We start from the raw sequence: 20,704 nt of genomic DNA on the forward strand, positions 1-20,704 counted from the left end.
GGAGGGTTGGGGAGCGGGGAGTGGGCTCTGCTCCATATAGTCATTCAGGCATTCAGGCTGAGGGAGGCTTTCTGGGCCTTGACGTCCAGGTGACACAGAGAGAGAGAGAGAGAGGCACACAGACAGAGAACACATGGGCCAGGCCTGGCAGCCTACCCAGCCGAAATGGGTTCGGAACCTCTAAGATGTCATATTCTGAGGATAAGAAGACCCGTTACCCTCCTGTCCTGAATAATAACCATTTCTAACCTTTCTCGCAATCCAGTAGCCCAGCAGGTGCCACGTTAATCACTTTCTGTCTGTCTTGTCGCTGAAACATCATAACCACCCCACGAGGTGTGGACACTGGGGTGCTCCCCATTTTACAGCTGAGGAAACTGAGGCTTGGTGAGGTTAAGCAGTGCACTCAGGATTACACCTGAGCCATGAGTGGGGGGCCGGGGACTTGGATCCGGGTTTCTGTGGGGGACCACTGTGTTCTCCTGCCTCTCCAGGGCACCCTGGGGTCTGCGATGACCTCAGAGAGGCCAGGCCCAATTGTAGGCTGGGACTTTGGACCTTGGGCTCTGAGCCCGAGGCCTGGCCAGCTGACAAGCCTGTGGGCAGAGGTCTCCAAAGAGGAACCCAGGGAGCGGGAGTGCTTTCCTTAGGGATGCGGGGTGGCTCAAAGCAGAACTGAGACTTAAGCAGTGTCTGCAAAAAACCCAAAGAACCAAACGGGGTTTAGTGGGAGGGAGGCTGGCATCTGTCTTACGTCAGCCACAGGCTACAGGGAACTCCCCGCATGCTCCATCTCTTGCATCTGTGCAGCTGGGAGTTCAGACCAGACCAGTGATTTTCAAACTGCTCCCTGGGGAGTCTCGAGGGGCTGGAGACCTCTTGCAGGGGGAGGGGAGAGGAGGGGACAGCAGGCCAGTTTCCGGCTTTGATCAACCAGAGAAGCCAAGTTCTGTATAAAACAGTTCTTTTTTTTTTTTTTTACTTTTTAGGGCCACACTCGCGGCACGTAAAAGTTCCCAGGCTAGGCGTCGAATTGGAGCCACAGCTGCCTACACCATAGCCCACCATAGCCCACAGCAGCATCGGATCCTTAACCCACTGAGCAAGGCCAGAGATCAAACCTGCATCCTCATGGTTTCTAGTCAGGTTCGTTAATCACTGAGCCTCAAAGGGAACTCCTAAGACAGTTCTTAACAGGAGTTCCTGCTGTGGCGCAGCAGGATCAGTGGTATCTCTGCAGCACCAGGACACAGGTTTGATCCCCAGCCCGGCACATTGGGTTAAAGGATCTGGCATTGCTGCAGCTGGAGCATTAGGTTACAACTAGGTGGCAACTGCAGCTCCCCCAGGAACTCAGGGCACCCCAGAAAAACTCAAAAAAGCAAAAACAAACCCCAAAAACCTCTTAACAAAAGGCTTCCACTGCAAAAGTAAAATTAACATCTGTTCTAGATGCTGTCTGCTTCCTGCCATCCTGTGTTTTTATCAAATAAATTCATTCAGCGGTTCAACAAACATTTGTTGACCGTCCAGATGTTAGCAGGAAAACACAGCCCCTGTTTTTAGGATGGTCACAATTCAAGTGGGAGAGCAGCATGCGACATGTGACAACCGTGCTGTGCAAGACGATAAATGATATTCATTCGTTCGTTTAGCGAGTGTATTTATTAAATGCGTGGCCCTGTTGAGGCGTTGGATATAACAGTGAGCCCTGTCACGGCAGAATGGAAACCTGTTAACTCAGAGAGGCCTCCCTGGACCTCCCAGCCCAGAACAGCAAAGGCCCTCACACTCCCCACAGCCCTGAGCCTGTTTCAGTGGCCCTGAGAGCATGTGTGTCAGGGTCTGAGGCTCCACTTTGTATTTCTGTTTCCCTCTTCCTTACCTGTCTCTGTGCTAGAATGAAAGCCGTGACAGGGCCAGGGCCAGGGAAATGCATGACTAGAGCATCGAACCTGATTGGGGATGGGGGAAGAGGGGGTTTTGGGTTAGGACTTCCTGGAGGGAAGTGGCTTCAAATGGGAATTGTGGTTAGGGGTAAGGACCAGAGCACAGCGTAGTTGTGAGCCTCTCGCCGCCCCAGGATTGTTGCATCAGCCACTTGCTTTCAGTAAGAGCCCGATCGACCCATGCAAGGAGCCCCCCCCCCACCTGATTTTGTAAATAAATTTTTATTGAAACAGCCGTGTCAGGAGTTCCCATTGTGGCTCGGTGGTTAACGAACCTGACTTGCATCCATAAGGACTCGGGTTCGATCCTTGGCCTTGGTCACTGAGTTAAGGATCCAGCATTGCCATGAGCTGCAATGTAGGTCGCAGATGTGGTTTGGATCCCGCATTGTTGTGGCTGTGGTGTAGGCTGGCGGCTACAGCTCTGATTCGACCCCTAGCCTGGGGACCTCCAGGTGCTGCAGGTGCAGCCCTAAAAAGCAAAAAAAAGAAAGAAAGAAACAGTCATGGCCATTCACTGGCACAGTGCCTGTGGCTGCTTTTATACAATGGCTGAGTTGGAAAGGTGGGACAGAAACCGTGTGGCCCATGGGACTAAAAGTATTTACTGCTTGGCCCTTTACAGAAAAAAAATTTGCCAGTTCCTCTTTGAGAAAATGCTTCCTAGGAGTTCCCTGGTGGCTCAGTAGGTTAAGGATCTGTCATTGTCACTGCCGTGGTGTGTGTTTGATCCCTGGCCTGGGAACTCCTGCATGCTGTGAGCATGGGATGGGTGGGGGCAGAGAATGCTTCCTAGAAGACAAAACTTTATTTTTAACTCAGCTGCTCATTAGATGCTCACAAGGGCTCTAAGTAACAGACTGAGTTTTATTATTTTCTCCACCTTGCTGATAAGAAAACGGAGGCTCAGGGGGAGTGGTCTCAGATCACACAGCTCGTTAAATGAGGGGGGGGGTCCTAATCCAGTGTCCTCACTGTGAGACTCAGGTGTGCATGCTTCAGCTCTTATTCTTATCAGAGCTCTTCTCTAAAATCTTCCAGCCGATGAAACAGGCATAAGGCCCCCCAGCCAGCTCTTTAAAATGTAATTGGCTCCCCCAGTATCTACAGATGGAAAACAGATGAGACTTTGGCAAAAAGAGAAGGCAGGAAATGCAGGCTGCAGCCCAGCAGGGCTTTCGAGGCACGGCCTGATGGATGTGGTCGCTGATCCACGCAAGACAGTCTTTCCCATCATAGGCAAATGACTTTGCAACTGGCCCCAGCATCCCATTGCTGCTGCCTGAGGCCCTACTGGGTGCAGGGCTGAGCCCTGAGCCCTGAACCTTGGGCCCCAGCCTTCAGGGAAGGACAGTACAGCCCTAAGTATCCCCGGGATAGTGGATTGAGCCAGAGTATCTCAATGATGCTTCAAGCTTGTTTTTGTTCGCAGTAGGTCTCAGGTCAGAAAGCCTGTGTGGGTATTTCTCACCACATCAGGGAAGAGAGACCCAGATTCTACTGGCCAACTGTGGGGCTTGGGGCAATTTCCCCCATCCCTGAGCCTCAGTTTCCTCACAGTGAGGTTGGACTTGCTGTGCTGCGCTGGTGATGGCGCAAACCATCCCATGGAAGCTAATCACCTGCATCTCTTCCCTGCTCTTCAGTCACAGTAGCAAATTGGAATTGGCCATTGTGGAAATATTTACACCATAAAAACTGGCAAATGCTTGGTGTTCCTGTTGTGGCACAGCGGAAACAAATCCGACTAGGAACCATGAGGTTGCAGGTTTGATCCCTGGCCTCGATTAGTTGGTTAAGAATCTGGCGTTGCCATGAGCTGTGGTGTAGGTCACAGATGTGGCTCCGATGTGGTGTTGCTGTGGCTGTGGTATATGACGGCAGCTGTAGCTCTGATTCATTGCCTAGCCTGGGAACCTCCATATGCTGTGGGTGCGGCCCTAAAGAGACCAAAAAAAAAAAAAAAAAAATTGGCAAATGCTACAAATCAGAGCTTTTGCGGGGGTGGAAACTGTTGTTAAATATTCCCAACACCCACTGTCTAAGACCCATAAGATCCCAGTACCCTTGACCATGGCCCCAACCCTGGGCAGGACAGTGTGGTGCCTACTGGAGCTCATGTGGGGTCAGTTGAGCTCAGGGTCACATCCCATGCTCTCTGTTGGAGACCAGGAAGGAGTGATGGGGCAGGGGCTCAGAGCAGTTAAGAGACTTCCCCAAGCTCACACAGCCTCCATCTCTGCCTTTGGGGAGCTCACCGTCCGAGGGAAAGGGCGGGCTCTGAAACAGTCAAGGGTATGGGCAAGAACCATCCAACTGTGCCGGAGGCTGTGAGAGGCCAAGGAGGAGCTAGAGGGGAGGGGAGGGAGGGCGTCCCAGGCAGCGGGAGCCGCGTGTTCAGAGGCCAGAGGAATGCAAGTGCCCGCAGAGTGGGCAAGGTGTCCAGTGGGAGAGGGATGGCACCGTGTCGTTGGTTCCCAGATGGGGGACGGACCCCTGGAGTCTGTGCAGAGGCCCATCTGCGTCAGCGCCAAGGCCCCGGGCTCCGGAGTCTTGTGGGGAGCCCAGCATTCATTCATTCATTCATTCATTCGCTCAGCACCGTCTTCTGTGCCCCGCTGCTGGCTGCGCTCTGTGCCCTGGGGAGACAGAGAGGCAGTGCTCACGGGCAGGCGGAGCAACAGACACGGGTGGCTGGAGTCCCCTGATGGGGGGGGGTGGCTGAACACAAGGTGGGGGGGACCATGGAGATAGGCCCCAAAGCCCTTCCTGAGGGTCAGCCGAGATTCTCAAGAAGAGCTTGGGGACAAAGCACTTTCCATCCCCGCTGGACCCAGAGCCACAGTCCAGAAGCCTTCCTTCCCCGTCTAAGTCCTCAGACCCGGGGCCGGAGCCAGAGCAGCCTTCTGGCTGAATGTGACTGTCCCCACCTTGGCTCTATAGATACTCGGACTGGGTAATTCACTTGTATGGAGGCCTGGTCTGGAGGGTGTTTAGCAGCGTCCCTTGCCTTGATGCCAGCAGCAAAAGCGACTCCAGACATTGCTCCACGGCCCCTGAAGGGCAGAATCAGCCTGGTTGAGTGCTACTCAAAGGCAAATTAAGTTGCCTGGTTGATTCCTTGCTGAGTTATTAATACAATACCGAGAAAAAAAAATGTGTTCTTGGAGGCAGAGGAAAAATTCAATCAGCTCTAAACCAATGCAGGAGTTATAGGTAAATTCCAAAAAGCACAGGGCAGTTTCACATCCGGGCTGCCAGACACACCTTGTTCCCTAATTCATAAATCAAACAAGAAAAGACTCTCCTGGGTGCCAGAATTCTAATAATCAAATTATCAATATGAAAAATAATTCTAAGCACAAAATAGAATTATTTTTCCCCAGGAACGCTTTAATAGTGTCTTGGGCTTGAAGTTCCCATCGTGGCGCAGCAGAAACGAATCCGACTAGGAACCATGAGGTTGTGGGTTCAATCCCTGGCCTCGCTCAGTGGGTTAAGGATCCGGCATTGCCGTGAGCTGTGGTGTAGGTCACAGACGGAGCTCAGATCTCGTGTTGCTCTGGCTGTGGTGTAGGCTGGCAGCCATAGCTCTGATTCAACCCCTGGCCTGAGAACCTCCATATGCCCCAGGTGCAGCCCTAAAAAGAAAAAAAAAAAAAAAAAGTGTCTTGGGCTTATAAAGGTTTATGAAAGAGGTTTAAGAAAGGCCTTCTGGAGTTCCTGTTATGGCTCATGGGGTTAAGAACCTGACTATTTGAGGATGCGGGTTCGATCCTTGGCCTCACTCAGTGGGTTAAAGATCTGGTGTTGGTGTGAGCTGCAGCATAGGTCACAGATGCAGCTTGGATCTGGTGTTGCTGTGGCTGTGGCGTAGGCTGGCAGCTGCAGCTCCGATTTGACTCCTAGCCTGGGAACTGCCATGTGCCACAGGTGTGGCTCTAAAAAGGAGAAAAAAAAAAGGTTTATGAAAGGCTTTCTCCGAAACTGACTAATTCTGTGCAGGGAGGCACAGGAACCTTGAACGAAATGGTCAGCGAGCCTCAGAGCACAGAGCTGGAACCAGAACAATGTTCTCTCTCAGTGGGTGTTTCCGTGGGGCCGGGTAGGAGCCTCCATTGTAAATCTCACGCTGTCTGTGCCAGTTCACACATGGCTACAAAGGCAGGCTCAGAGAGGTGGAGCGGCTTGCCCAAGGTCACACAGCTGGTGAGGAGGGCGCTGGGACTCCTGCTTTGGGTCTGGCGATGCTTTTCAGTGCCGCGCGTTACCAACCCCCTCAGCCTATCCATTTTACAGGTGGAAAAACTGAGGCCACTTGAGAAAGCAGAACACAGATGTCAATAATACCTCACTTTTCCATTGCGCTTACGGGTACCGAGTCACTTTCGTATTCTTCTTCTCATTTCATTCTCAAAACCCCTGAAAGGCCATCTTTCAGGGTCCACCTCCGCCCCTGTCTTCTCCAAGGCGTGTGTTGCTGTCAGGAGGCTCTGAGCACCATGAATATCTCCCACTAGAGCAGCAGTGAGATGTTCTTCCTTTTTAAAAGAAACCCTCAGGAAAGGGCCCTGCTTAACCCAAAAGAAGGAAGGCGCGGGGGCCGGGGGTGGGGGGCGGCTTCAGACCCTGCAGCATCTGATTGAGGCAGGGCTTCTGTTTGGCAGATGGAGTAGGACATGCCTGGTTCAAAGGGACAGGGGCCGTCCCAGAAGGCATCAGTGTTAGACAGGCAGCTGCTCCTGGGTGGGTTGGTGAAGAACTGCAATGAGGTGAACTTGACCGAAGGTGCTAAAGGGAAGGGCTGGGAAAGGGGAAGGAGCTGAGCCTTGCCCACCCAGCAGAGGGCACCTTTCTCAGTTCCTTCTTCCTCAACCCCACATTGACCCAACCTGATCCCAGGGTGGCCCCTGTCTTGAGAGTCAAGAGAAAACAAGAAGGTTTCTCCTCCAGGGGCAGCCGCCCCCCACCCAGCACGGTCCCCTGGCCCTGGGCCGGGGACCTCCCCCTCACTACCTTCTGCCCCCTTCCTCTCTCCCAGGGAAGCCTTACGGCGCAGACGACTTCCTGCCGGTGCTCATGTACGTGCTGGCCCGCAGCAACCTCACGGAGATGCTTCTCAACGTGGAGTACATGATGGAGCTCATGGACCCCGCCCTGCAGCTGGGGGAGGGTGAGTCACTACTGGAACCCGGGGGGCCCATCACCCACCCCCGACCCAGCCATCCCAGGGGCTCTCTGGGTGGCCCCATCAGCATCTCCTGGAGGCCGGATGCCACTGAGCCCTGGTGGAGCTCACAGACTAGCAGGCATCAGTCTCTGGGCCAGTAAAGGGATCATGCCACTGAGGCTTGACCAGAGAGGCCCAGAGGGCATGAGAACACATTACCCAGGCTGTGCAATCAGGGAAGGCTTCCTGGAGGAGGTGATGCCTGAGCCGAGCATCAAAGGATAAATAGGAGCCAGTCAACTAAAGGAGGAGGAAAGGCACTCTGCACAGAAGGAGCAGTGGCCAGCAGGGTGAAAGATAAGGCTGAAGTGGTGGGCAGGGCCCATGAGAAGGTGTTTGAGCAGGGGTCATGATCAATTCTTAGAGCAGGTGGCCCTGGAGTCAGTGAGAGGAGGCTGACGTCGTGGGCGAGGCCGCCCTGTAGGATGAGGGCGGGGTGTCGTTTGTCCCACCCTTACTTTCCCTTCCCTTTCCTCCTTCCCACTGCTTCCTCCCCCGCTTAGCCTTGGCCACACCTCCACCAAGAATCCCTGGAGTGCTGCCCACCCAGATATCGGGCTGCGGGAGCCCCCTGGACAGCCCTCGGAGACATCACCCCCAAGGATGAGCGAGCCTCTCAGACCCCCCAGCAGCCTCTTTGGGCTTTGTGGTTCCTGAGACCAGCCGGCCCCCCCGTGCATCTGTTTGCACTTTTAGTAGGCATCAGTCTCTGGGGTGACAGCGTGACGTGGCTGGTTCTTGGCGGCTCAGGGGAGCATGAAGCCATGAAGGATTGGCCCAGCCCTGTGGGTTGTCATGGGGTCGTAGGCTCTGCAGACGGTCTGAGCGCCACCCAGCGCCCCCGCAGTGGGCAGCCAGGCCCTGGCCACCGGCTTCCTACTCTGTCTGCAGCCTGAATCCTGCTGCCCAATGGGGCACCAGGCCAGGCACAGTGGCAAGCAGGGACAGGATAGGGGCAGCCTTGGCCCACCTGCCTTCTCCTTATGGTCCTGAATCCCCCACTCCAACCCTACCGTGGTCTTCCAGGGGTCTTTCTTCCTGTTTGCAAAACCCAGTGGGGGTTTGGGTGGGAAAGCTGAGGTCTAGCAGGCAGGAGAGCTGGTCTTCTCTGGGTTATATTGCGTCTTGGCTGTTTTGTTTTTTGTTTTTTTGCTTTTTAGGACTGCCCTCGAGGCATATGGAAGTTCCCAGGCTAGGGGTTGAATCACAGCTGCAGCTGACGGCCTACACCACAGCTCTCAGCCACGCTGGTTCCTTAACCCACCGAGGCCAGGGATCAAACCCTGCATCCTCATGGATAATAGTCAGGTTCGTTACCACTGAGCCGTGACAGGAACCTGCAAGTTTTGCTTTTGTTATGAAGTATAGTTGACTTACAAAATTATGTTAGTTGCAAGTGTCCAGCAAAGTGATTCAGTTATATATGTATTTTTTTCAGATTGTTTTCCATTGTAGGTCATTATAAGATATTGAATATAGTTCCTTATGCTATACTGTAAATCCTACTGTCTATCTAATTTATATATGTACATTAAGGGGTTTTTTTTTGGGGGGGGCTTGTCTTTTGTTTTTTTAGGGCCGCACCTGCAGTACATGGAGGTTCCCAGGCTATGGGTCAAATCGGAGCTACAGCTGCTGGCCTACGCCAGAGCCACAGCAGTGTAGGATCCGAACCGCATCAGTGACCAATAACACAGCTCACGGCAACGCTGGATCCTTAACCCACTAATCGAGGCCAGGGAACAAACCCACATCCTCATGCATGCTAGTCAGGTTCCTTAACCACTGAGCCACGATGGGAACTCCCGACATTAAATATTTTGAGACAAGCCTAGTACAAGAAAAATACATGAAGATCTGGAGTCCCCTGGTGGCTCGGTGGGTTAAGGATCTGGCATTGTCAATGGAGCAGCTCGGATCGTTGCCGTGGGGAGGGTTTGATCCATCCCTGGCCCGGGAACTTCTGCATGCTGTGGGTGTGGCCAAAAAAAAATGTTTTCTTAAAATAGTTCCCAGTTTGAGACTCAAAGCTGCCTGAGCACCCTTCGGCCTGTTCCTTTCCACACACGGGCAGGAAGAGCCTCTGCCCCACCCCTGCCCCATGGGGGATTTGTAAGGAATCCTCCAGGCGCTGGCTGGAAGGAAAGATGGCAGAGCAGAGCCCCATATGCCTCTCCCAGAAGCCCTGTCCCCGCCCAGGGCAGCTCTGAGGGCCCTGCTGCACACCAGGGGACCAGCTGGGTGGCGCGGGTACCTCGCTGCCCCTCTCTCTGTCCCTACTCCCAGAGCCAAGGTGCAAGGTCACAGCACCGGGACAGCCCGACCTCACAAGTGTTGGACTCCAGCAGCAGGATGATTGGGGGTTTCCAGCATGGGCAGGGGCTTCCACCCACGTCTGCCAGCCAGTAGACCTCCATCTAGACGTATCTAGGTCCAAGAGTAGGAGGACAGAGCACCAGAGGAATGGGGTCTGTGTCCCCCAGTTTCGCCCTCCTGACTTCGCTGCACCAAAGCCTCTGAGGTGCAGTGAAAAGAGGGGCGTGTCTGGAGGGGGAGGGGAGGGAGAGGCCCGGCTCCCGCTGGCTGGTCCCCACCCCTGATACCCTGCAGAGTCAGAGATGCCGGGACGGGGGCAGGCCCCCAGGGAGTCCCCACTCTTGAGAACTTCAGTTGCTGCACCCTGAGAGGAGAACGAAGCCAGGGTGGAGGAAAAAAGAGCAGCAGTTCGAGGCTGGATTTGGGTCCCAGGTCTGCCTCTGATTGGCTGGAAACCTTGGGCAAGTCACTTAACCTTTCCGGCTTGGGAAGGGGATTGGCTGAACCTCTCTGGCTTGACATTGGGCTAGATTGGGGATTTTTCAGACAGTCTGGGCGCTTTAGCCTTCTGCAGAGGCAGCCGGGTGCAGGATGAGAGGTGCCTTCTTGTGGTTCACAGTCTGTGTGCACAAACAGATCCGCAGTCAACAAAAAGCCTGCCAGCCGGATTCTGCACACAGTAGACCTTCGTGTTCCTTCATCTGGTTTCACGTGCTGTCATTTGGCAAAGACCAGGGATGGAGCCCACCTCCCTGTAGCAGCCTTCTGGCAAGTGAGAGATGAGGGACCTTCTGTGAGAAGTAGAGAGGACCTGAACACGAGGCTGATGGAACCCTGGCCCCTTTCTAGCCTCTCTCAGCAGCTCCCCTCCCTCTAGGCAGTTATGGAGCAGATGGGAGATCCAGGCAGCTGCTGGGCACCTAGCTGGAGCCAGCTCAAAATCCAAACTTCCCCCAGAGGCATCCTCAGGGACTCCTTTACTCACACCCCCTCTGCACGCTGGCAGACAGCTGGCCATGCTGGACGAATAATATCTTAATAGAGGCAATGAGCTTTTCCCATCAATGCAGGGGAGAGCACGCCCAAGGCTGACAAACTCACAGTGGGAGGAGTTGCCTGCCATCTAGTGGTGATGTGAGAAACTGCAGGGCCCCAAGTCCAAGGGAAGTGGGCTGGGAGGGCCAGGAGGCTCGCAAAAAGCAGGGCTTGAAGCAGGCAGGAGTGGGCCGGCAGGGTTTAGGAGTTCCTCCCCTTTGCCCAAGAGGGTGGTGACCCTCCAGAGGGTCACCTAATCCCCATGCGCCACTCAGTTCCTGAACACTGCACCTAATGGGCATTCATCTCATCTACTTTTCACCACATTAAGGAATTCGCAGCTGAGGAAATGGGAGCAGAGTGGACACTGACGCACCTGCGAGCACAGGCTGTCTGCCGAAGGCAGAGACCTGGGCCCTTCTCTGTGACTGCAAACTCCCAGTCTGCATGCTACCCTCAGCTCCTCCCTTCCCAGCCAGGGGGCAGCATCACAATGAGAAACAGGACCAGGAAAGAATGCAGCTAAAGAACAGGGCCTCTTGGCCAGCAAGGGCTGCAGGCACCAGGAGCAGCTTCCTGGCAACACAGGCTCTGAGCTGGGCTGGAAAGGAGACACGTGAGTGGTCTACTGGCCCTTCTCTGATAAGGGACACCAAGCTTTCCATGCTGCCCTGGACATACCTACTTCCAAACCACGTCTCCTTCCCACACTGCTATGAAAGGGTGAGTGATCCTGTGGCCATAAACCACTTTATCTTATCCCCCCAACCCTGGCCAGGGTGTGACTCTTTCCACATCAGTAGTAAAATTTGTAGGAATATGTAGGCAGCCTCATCCAGTATAGCTGTTAGGAATGCTTCAGGCTGCAGATAACTCACTATGTAACAGTGGTTTAAATCAGAATCAGGTTTGTGTCTTACATCAGGAAGTCATGGGGCGGGAGTTCCTGTCGTGGCACCCGTGAAAACAAATCTGACTAGGAACCATGAGGTTGCGGATTCGATCCCTGCCTCTCTCAGTGGTTTAAGGATCCAGCATTCCCGTGAGCTGTGGTGAAGGTCGCAGACGTGGCTCAGATCTGGTGTTGCTGTGGCTGTAGCCTGATAAGACCCCTAATCTGGGAACCTCCATATGCCGTCGGTGTGGCCCTAAAAGAGCAGCAAAAAAAAGAAGAGGTAGTTAAGGAGGGTTAATAGACGCAAACTATTGCCTTTGGAATGGATGAGCAATGAGATCCTGCTGTATAGCACTGGGAACTATATCTAGTCACTTGTGATGGAGTGTGATGCAGGGTAATGTGAGAAGAATGTTAAGTGTGTGTGTGTGTGTGTGTGTGTGTGTGAGAGAGAGAGAGAGAGAGAGAGAGAGACTGGGTCACTTTGCTGTACAGTAGAAAATTGCAAGAACCCTGTAAACCAACTGTAATGGAAAAAATAAAAATCATTAAAAAGAAAAAAGAAGTCATGGGGGGAGCTCCTTTGTGGTGCAGTGGAAACAAATCGGACTAGTATTCACGAGGATGCAGGTTCGACCCCTGGCCTCGCTCATTGGGTGGAGGATCCGGCGTTGCTGTGAGCTGTGGTGTAGGTCGCAGAGGCGGCTGGGATCCCGTGTTACTGCGGCTGTGATGAAAGCCAGCGGCTGTAGCTCGGATTCCACCCCTAGCCTGGGAACGTGCATGTGCTGCAGGTGCGGCCCTAAAAAGCAAATAAATAAATAAATAAAAATAAGCAAGAGTTCCCTCCCTCACAGGAGCCAATGACAAGTTTTGAGTAGGGCCGTACAGCTCAGGACTGGACCTGACGAAGTTTGTGAGGCTGCGGTGGGCACAGGCTGGTGCTACCCCGGGACCGCGCCGCGGGTGCCACGGGGCAGCGGTGGTGGGCGGGGCTTGGGGAGGTGGGCGGGGCGGGCCTAGCGGGGAAGAGCACCGCCCTCCCTTGCGGGTGGGCAGAGGCGATCCTGGCTCAACCTCCACGTCCTTGCCCTTTTGGCAGGTTCCTACTACCTGACCACCACCTACGGGGCCCTGGAGCACATCAAGAACTACGACAAGATCTCGGTGACCCGACAGCTGAGCGTGGAGGTGCAGGACTCCATCCATCGCTGGGAGCGCCGGCGCACGCTCAACAAGGCCCGGGCCTCGCGCTCCTCCGTGCAGGTGAGGCCGGGGACCGAGGGTGGGAGGGGGCCGGCGGGACCCTGCCCCAAGACCACCACGACTGCCTGCCGGCTCAGCAGCCTGACACCAACCGGCTGCTCTGGCCAGCCAGCCCTGCCCCCAGGGGAGCTCTGAGGGGTCCAGGTGGCAGGCAGAGGCGCCAGCCCAGGCCTGCCAGTGTGTGCCCAGGCCAGAGCCCAGTTGGAGGTGGAAGTTAAAGAGATTTAAAAAAGTATCAGCAGGCTGTAGTGTTTGCAGTTGGGTGGAAGTGACAGAGATAGAAGGATTGAGACTTTTACCCATCATTCCTTGGCACCCACTAGGTGGAGCAGGCTGTTAGGGCTGATGATGGGAACAGAAGCCCTCGAGCTGATCTGCAGCCTTGCCCCTGGACAAATGCAGCCGCTATCAAAGGATGCTCTGCCCCTAGCTGCCCCCTCCAATCCAGCCAGCCATCCTTCCCCACTTCTCTCTACAAACTCAGGATCCAAGCCACTGGCGGCCAGACTTCTGGCTCCTCCCTGACTCCCATTATCCCCCCACCCCCAGGCTGCATCACTTCAGCCACCCCTCACTCCCGGAACTTGCCAAGCTCAACTCCCTCCCGTAAGCCTTTGTTGGTGCTGATCCATCTCCATTTTCACTGGCTGCCACTGCTTTCCAACAGCCCCTCCTCTGAGAAGCCCTCCCTGACACCCTCCACCTGCGCCCCCCCCCCCTTCCCCAGGGCCTGGGTTAGATGCCTCCTCTGTGATTCCTGCTGCAGCTCTGCGCATTGCAACACATATACACTGAATTGTAACCATCTGTGTATGAAGCTGTCACCCTGAGAGAGCAGGGCCCATGGCTCACAAGTTTCATGGCCCCAGAGTCTGGGACCAAGGGGGACTGGGGTGTATGCAGAATGGAGGGAATTAAGACAGTGAGCCAGGCTGCAGTTCAGAGCTGTAAATAGCTATAGAGTCTCACTTTCCTGGCACCCAGGGCACACTGGACCTGAACCCCACTCCAGGCTTGCCAGTTGGCTCTTCTTTAACCAGCAGAGACCCTGCCTAGGAGGCAAATGGCTCAAGATATGGACCCAGCTCTCCGCTAGCTTGCTGTGTGACCCTAAGCAGTGTTTTACCCTCTCTAGGGCTCAGTTTCCATCAGAACAGGGGGTCGTGAGCCAATGGAGCTCTGCCTTGCCAGTACTTGCTCTAGGCTGCCAAGCTAATGTCCCCCCTCCTGTAATCAATGGTGTCTTGATAATGTTTAGTAACTGGTCCTCTGGGGGCAGGGCAGAAGCTCTGATTTTCGCTTCTGCTGATTTTCATGATACACATACTCCCACCGTGGCCAGTTTCAAACTACGAACTTGGCATCACTGAACTTGGAGTTGGGAAGAGATGTACACAATTGGTTTTCTCAAGCTGGTGGGAGCCAGCATGAGTCAGCAAGAGCCAGCTCCAGCACCCCACCACTCTCCACCGCCTCCTGGGACACCTGTCCCTCCACCAACACTTTGTGTATGTGTGTGTGTTTTAGGGCCGCGCCTGTGGCATGTAGAGGTTCCCAGGCTAGAGGGCAAACTGGAGCTAGAGCTTCAGGCCTGTACCACAGTCACAGCAATGGGGGATCCAAGCCACATTTGCAGCCTACGTCACAGCTCACGGCAACGCCAGATCCCTAGCCCACTGAGGGAGGCCAGGGATCGAACCTGCATCCTCATGGATACTAGTTGGATTCATTTCCGCTGCACCACAATGGGAACGCCCCCTCCCCCCTCCACCGACTCTCGCAATATGGACGCTCTTGGTCCAAGCCTGACCTAGGCATTACTTCTTGCTTCTGCCAGGTGGATTCCCAGTGCTGAGCCAGGCGGTGCATTAGTGCCTCCCACTGGGAAGGCAAAGCTCAGAAAGATGCTTGGGATGAGCGCTGTTTATGGCGTCTGGCGAGGGTGCCACCCTCTGCCCCCTCCCGCTGCCTCCTCTGCACCCCACACCCTAAATCCCTCCCTTGGGAATGAAAGCCCAGAGCCTGACAGTCATCAGCAGGTGTAAAGGGCCCTTGGAAGGCCTACTGGGGGACAAGGAGCGCACAGGCAGCCTCTGACACCCAAGGAGGAAAGGAATGATCCCAGTGAATCTTGACACAGCCTGGCGCTTCCCACTGGCCACTCTGTAGCCGTAATTATCACCACCCTGAAGTGCTCATCCTCAGGTTCATCACGAGACGGCTGTGATGCTACCATCCTTCCACAAGGGGGCAGCCCTGCACACACTGCCTCCCCGCCCACAGGGTGCTTGGGCAGAAGGGGACTCTTTCAGGCTCTGAACTAGGTTTATGTGCTTCCTCACAGCCGCAGTGTAAGGACTGGTGTTATCGCCAGTTCACAGCTGAGGAAATGGAGGCTCGGTGAGGTCAAGGTTACACAGTGACTGGGAGCAGATTCAATGCCAGCCAGGGACTCCTCCCGCCTTCTCTGGTGGAGCAAGGTGTGCGTGTGCCGGTGTGTGCGCATGCTCCCACCGCCAGCTTGGCAGGCGTCGCCTCACCCTTGCCCACCCAGCACAAGAGCTGCAGCCTCTCCACCTGTCCTAAAGCCCGCATCCTTCAGGCTCAGCCTCCCCAACCCCCTTCCACCAAGGCTTCTCCCGCCCTTCTCTGCTTGCCCAAACCTCCCTCCCCGGAACATCCCGGGAAACTGGCCGAGGCCGACAGGGAAGGGCTGGGAGAAGCCACCCCCCACCCCCCCAGGCTCTTCCAGCCCTAAGGGCTGAACTGTTCCTCCGTGGGGTTCTGGGGGTGGGTCTGCACCTCTGACCTTACTTCCACTGCCCTGCGGGCCCAGCGTAGCAACTGGGAGGCAAGGGGATTCAGGGAGCAAGACCTGAGGAAGTGGGTGACGGATGAATAAATGACGGCGAGCCCGTGGACTGGCCACCAGGGAGCGCGCTCACTGCCAAGACCCAAAGCCAACCACCTCTCACACAGTGATAGGCCCCATCGAGAAGTGAGGCTCAGAGAGGGAAAGGCCTTGCCTGAGGTCACACAGCAGGGTCAGCCGCAGGCGCCCCGACTGCCAGCCTCACAAACCCCTCCTGCCATCCATCCCCACCCCCAGAGAGGACAAGGGCTTGACCAAAGCCATGCAGCTCCTCATCCCTGTCAAGCTCCCAACCTTGGAGTGGGGGTGATGAGACCAGATGCCACTTGACCCTGCTGGTGACCCACGCCCCCTCCCTCTCGCCCCGCAGGATTTCATCTGCGTGTCATACCTGGAGCCCGAGCAGCAGTCGCGGACGCTGGCGTCGCGGGCGGACACGCAGGCCGACGCGCTGTGCGCTCAGTGCGCCGAGAAGTTCGAGGTGGTGCAGCCGCAGGACCACCGGCTCTTCGTGCTGGTGGACGGGCGCTGCTTCCAGCTGGCGGACGATGCACTGCCGCACCGGATCAAGGGCTACCTGCTGCGGAGCGAGCCCAAGCGCGACTTCCACTTCGTGTACCGGCCCCTGGACGGCGGCGGGGGCAGCGGGGGCCCGCCGTGCCTCGTGGTGCGGGAGCCCAACTTCCTGTGAAGCGGGCCTGGGCCCCTCCAAAGGCAGTATTCACTCATCTCTGGCCCCATCCTCACCCCCACACTCACACTCAGCTGCACACACACACACACACACACACACACTCCCATCAGGGATGTCCACACGTCATACATGCTTGCAATGCACTGAGCGTGCCTAGGCCAAGACGGCAGGACAGTTGTGAAGACGTGACCAGCGGTGTCCAGCGTGCTTCCTGAAGGCGGTCCGAGCCCTGAGAGGCCGGGTTCCTCATGAGACAGAAAGGGAAACCCAGGCTCACAGAGACAGATGGGACTCTCCAGCCCTCGCAGCAAGCAGAGCCCAAGCCTGGCTCTGGTTCACACAGCCCTTGGGGGGGGCGGGCCTCGACCTCCGCATCCCCGTCCCCTGCCCCCTGCCGCAGGCCCACCCAATCTTCTGTCTTTCCTGGGGGGCTTCCTTCCCCCAGGACTGCCCTGCAGGGGAGTGGCCTGGCCACAGCTGTCCCCACCCCAGGATGGAGCTGCGCTGTTTGGACCTGCTCATCATCTCAGGAGCTTCTCAGGGTGTAAGAGGAGACAGGCCCCCCCACCCTGCAGCAGAGCCTGCCCTCGGCTATCAAGCGCCCGCAGTCCCGCCGCAGCTCCTGAGCCCCTCCAGAAGCAGCCAGACATACACCGGGACCTCCCAGTGAGGCCAGCTCCATGGCTCCGTGGATGTGTCCAGCCTCCGCCCCAGGGGACATGGACGGGGCCCTTTCCTTGGTGGGCACCCCAGGACTGTGGCGACACGCACTGTGGGGAGTGTTTAATAAAAGCCCTTTTGAAGATGGCATCTCCTTTTCTCAAGGGGCTAGAGCGTTGCTCAGCCTGCCAGGCCCCCCATTAATAGCCCGACTCTCCTTCCAGGTGGGGTACAGAAGAGCCCCTTCTTTCCACCACGGGCTCCATCTGCTGACAGAATCTGCAGATGCTCTCAGCTCTCAGGGCCCTGGTCCTGTCTGCCCTTCGACCGGGTTATTTCCTGCCTCCCCACCCTCCGTGGTTGCCATCATTCCTGCCTCTGCTACCCATCCCAGGAATACCATCCCTAGAGTCTTTGCCCGGTCAAACTCCTATTTATCCTTCAAAGCCCATCTCCTCCAGGAAGGCTTCTCCAACTTCCTAGGCTGGCCAGATAGTCCTTGTCCCCGTGCCCAGCACCCGGGGCTCGTCTCTCTCATAAGAGCTAGCTTATCAAATTGTATTTGTCGGTGGATACGTCTACTTTCTCCATCGGATTTGGACCAGTCTGCATGGATCAAACATACGTGTTTGTTGAGTGCCTGTTAAATGTCAGCACGCTTCTGGGCCCTGGGAAACAGCGAAGAGCAAAGCAAAATTCCCCCGGAACCCAGGTGTGAATGGCAATGCCCCCAAGGGCAGGCTGACTAGACATAACCTGGACTATACCCCTGGGCAGCAAGCAGCTCATGCAGCCGGTCAACAAACACCTGTCAGACTCTGGCTCCAGGCCAGTCCTGCATGAGATGCAGGGATTGCTCTAGGATGCAGCCACCAGCCAGGCCTGGAGGACTTTCCAGGCTGGAGGTCAGTATAAGAGACATGAGAAAGCAGGCAGATATCCAGGAGCTGAGGGTAGCCAGCCACGATCCTAGCTTGCCTTCCCCCCGCCCCCCACCGCCATGTATCACCTGATGCAGACATTGTCCCCTTTCTGAGCACCAGTGATCCCTGCAGCCCTGAACTGAGCTGGCTCTGCAACCTCGTGCCCACTGCCTCCCGCTAGGCCTGAGGCTAGTGGGAAAGGTCAGAGGGGCATCCGATTAACCAGGCACCCTCCTGCCCCAGCACAGGTGCCCAAACCTGGGGCGGGTGGAAATTTAGAGGGTGGATTGGACACCAATCCAGCCCTGAGGTTTTTATGTCCAGCCCCCAGGTGGGGGGCAGTGTGCAGAGCCAGCCAGTAAGCCGGACCGGCTTGTGCATGGGTGAGTGAGCGTGCGTGCCAGCCTCACTCTCCTAAGGCCAGGGCTAAGGTCCATCAGCAGGAGAGACCCGAGGGTGAGGGGGTGGGGCTGCCCAGAGCCCCATTATCTGGATGCTTCTGCCCCCAGGGAGGTGTGAGGGCCTGAGCCAAGGCCCGGAAACAGGGTCTTACGTGGGCTGAGCCCTCATGGGCGCCTGGCGCTGGTTAGCAGCTCCCCTTGCGTGATTTTATTTCATTTGAACAGCGGCCCCTTGAGGGAGGTATTTATGGATGAGGACTCGGAGACTCAAAGAAAGGAAGAGAATTAGACTGCGTAGACCGCCTTAGCAAAATACCACAGACTGGGCAGCTTAAACAGCAGAAATGTATTTTCTCACCATTCCGGAGGGTGCAAGTCGCAGATGAGGCCTGGTTTCCCCGGGGCTTGCAGACGCTGCCTTCCTGCCGTGTTCTCACACAGCCCCTGCTCTGGGCCCTTCTCTTCTGAGAAGGACGCGGGTCCTGTTGGATGAGGGCCCAGCCACGTGACCTCATTGTACCTTAAGGAATTCTCCAAATACAGTCATTGTCTGAGATGTCAGGGGTTAGAGTTTCAACACATGAACTTTGAGGGGACACAGTTCAGCTCATAACAGAGGGTGACGTGCCCAAGATCGCAAAGCTGGTGAGAGGCCAAAGGGAAATTTGAGCTCAGGGCTGACCTACCCCAAATTCAGAGCTCTCTTTCTACCCCGAGCAGCCTTCCAAGGTCAAAAACCAAAAAGTCAGATGAGCCTGCCTGCCAGGCCCCCTCTGGATGAACTTGCCCGAGACGGCCGGCCGTGGTGAGCATGGCAGGGCTGACCTGACCAACCCAAAGGCCCAAGAGCCAAGTGAACCAGCCTGGCTTCTCCATAGGCCCCAAGCGAGGGGTCAGTGTCTCTAAAGGTGACGGGGCCACAGGCTGTGACATAGGATAAGGGCTCGTCTGTGTCTCCTTCCCGGCATTTGTCCCCTCTCCCCTTGTCCTGCTGGCTCCCTTCTGCCCTCTGCCTTTGGCGCCATCTCCCCCCACCCCCCGCCCGAGGCTGGGCCGGGGCCAGCAGTGCTGGGAGATGCCACCAGGGCTTCTGTAGAGACCAGGGCATGCCCAGGGCCTGCTGCTCCCTGGTCCCCAGCTGGATGCAAGGTCCTGGCCATCACGAGACATTTCTCAAACCAGCCCAGCAGATGCCTGGCCTCACGGCACCTTAGTATGTTGTATCCAACTCGCCCTAGTTATGAGCTCATTGGGGCGGGGGGGGGAGGCGGTTAAGGGACAGATCTGCAGGGGAGGTGGGCAGAGAAGAGCAGAGGCCCTGAGAGGGACAGAGAGAGGAGGGAGGGTCCTCTGGTTGTGCTGGAGACACCCTCCCTTCCCCCCACCCACGGACCAGGCTGTCATCCCCATTTGGGGGCCCAGGCTGTGGCTGGCAGGCCGGGTGAAGGTTTGCAGATGGGCGGCTGTGAATGCACTCAGCTGGCTGCAATCCAGGGACCGGCTGATCCTTTGCAGGGGCGTCTGGGCAGGGCAGCAGCTGGGGCAGGAACCAGGCCCTCCCTTCCAGGAAGGTCACGTGGAGCAGGGCTTTGGAGAGAAAAAAGCTGACCCAAGGCAGCTGCTTGCCTTCCTCGACTGTCACGCTATTTGCTGGAAGACAGCGCTATCCCAGGACCGCCTTCCAGGAATCGGCTCTCTACAGAACTCATCCAAAAGGGAGCTCTGAGCTCTGGCTTCCAAGTCGGAAACGTGCTCAGCAGGAGGGTGGGGAGACCAGCAACTGGCAGTCAGGAGACCTGGGCTCCAGGGAAGCTGCGCGCCTTCGTCTCTCCCATCTTCAAAGAAGAAGGCTTATGTCCCGATTTCCCAGGCTTGTTGCTGGGATCACACACACTCCTGGGTGAGGGCAGGTAGGCAAAGCCTCAGGTGCTTTGGAAAAGGGAAGTAAATTCGGGGCTATCACCTAAGGGCTGGGAGGTCAGTCACTGCCAGGGGATAAGTGGGGGTGAAATCCAGTTTGAGGAGTTCCCATGCTGGCACAGCAGAAACGAATCCGACTAGGAACCATGAGGTTGTGGGTTCGATCCCTGGCCTCGCTCAGTGAGTTAAGGATACAGCGTTGTCGTGTGATGTGGTGTAAGTCACAGACACAGCTTGGATCTGGCGTGCCTGTGGCTGTGGCATAGGCCAGCAGCTGTAGCTTCGATTGAACCCCTAGCCTGGGAAACTCCATACGACACGGGTGTGGCCCTAAAAAGCAAAAGGGAAAGAAAAAAAGAAATTAAGTTTGGGCTCCACTTGTCAAGGCCTGCACCTTGGCACGGGACACTTCTTCCGCCTGAAGGCATCGTATGGTCCTGCAGGGGGCCCATGTGGCCTTAAACCTGGAGGCCACCGAGCCAGGCACATATTTTCCATTTAATGTGATCAGTGTGAGGACAGCAGCCAGCAGGGGGCGTTCTG

The 20,704-nt window shown here is 56.1% G+C and overlaps 1 protein-coding gene across 2 annotated transcripts in view; it reads left to right on the forward strand.

Annotated features, from left to right (window-relative positions):
• Window positions 1-17,060, forward strand: part of RIN3 (Ras and Rab interactor 3) — a 131,214-nt gene extending 114,154 nt beyond the window's left edge. For both annotated transcript variants that reach the window (XM_084970081.1, XM_084970080.1), the window contains 3 exons: window positions 6,991-7,122; window positions 12,528-12,691; window positions 15,934-17,060. In XM_084970081.1, coding sequence (XP_084826207.1) covers window positions 6,991-7,122; window positions 12,528-12,691; window positions 15,934-16,254 — 617 coding nt within the window. In that variant the 3' untranslated portion in view covers window positions 16,255-17,060. The remainder of the gene's footprint in view (window positions 1-6,990; window positions 7,123-12,527; window positions 12,692-15,933) is intronic.
• Window positions 17,061-20,704: the final 3,644 nt, after the last annotated feature.

Source organism: Sus scrofa, chromosome 7 (assembly GCF_054392235.1).
Source record: "Sus scrofa isolate SSC_HxYL_T2T_F1_AM1 chromosome 7, Sscrofa_HxYL_maternal_Yorkshire_Landrace_v2.0, whole genome shotgun sequence".
NCBI classification, from domain to species: Eukaryota; Metazoa; Chordata; class Mammalia; order Artiodactyla; family Suidae; genus Sus; species Sus scrofa.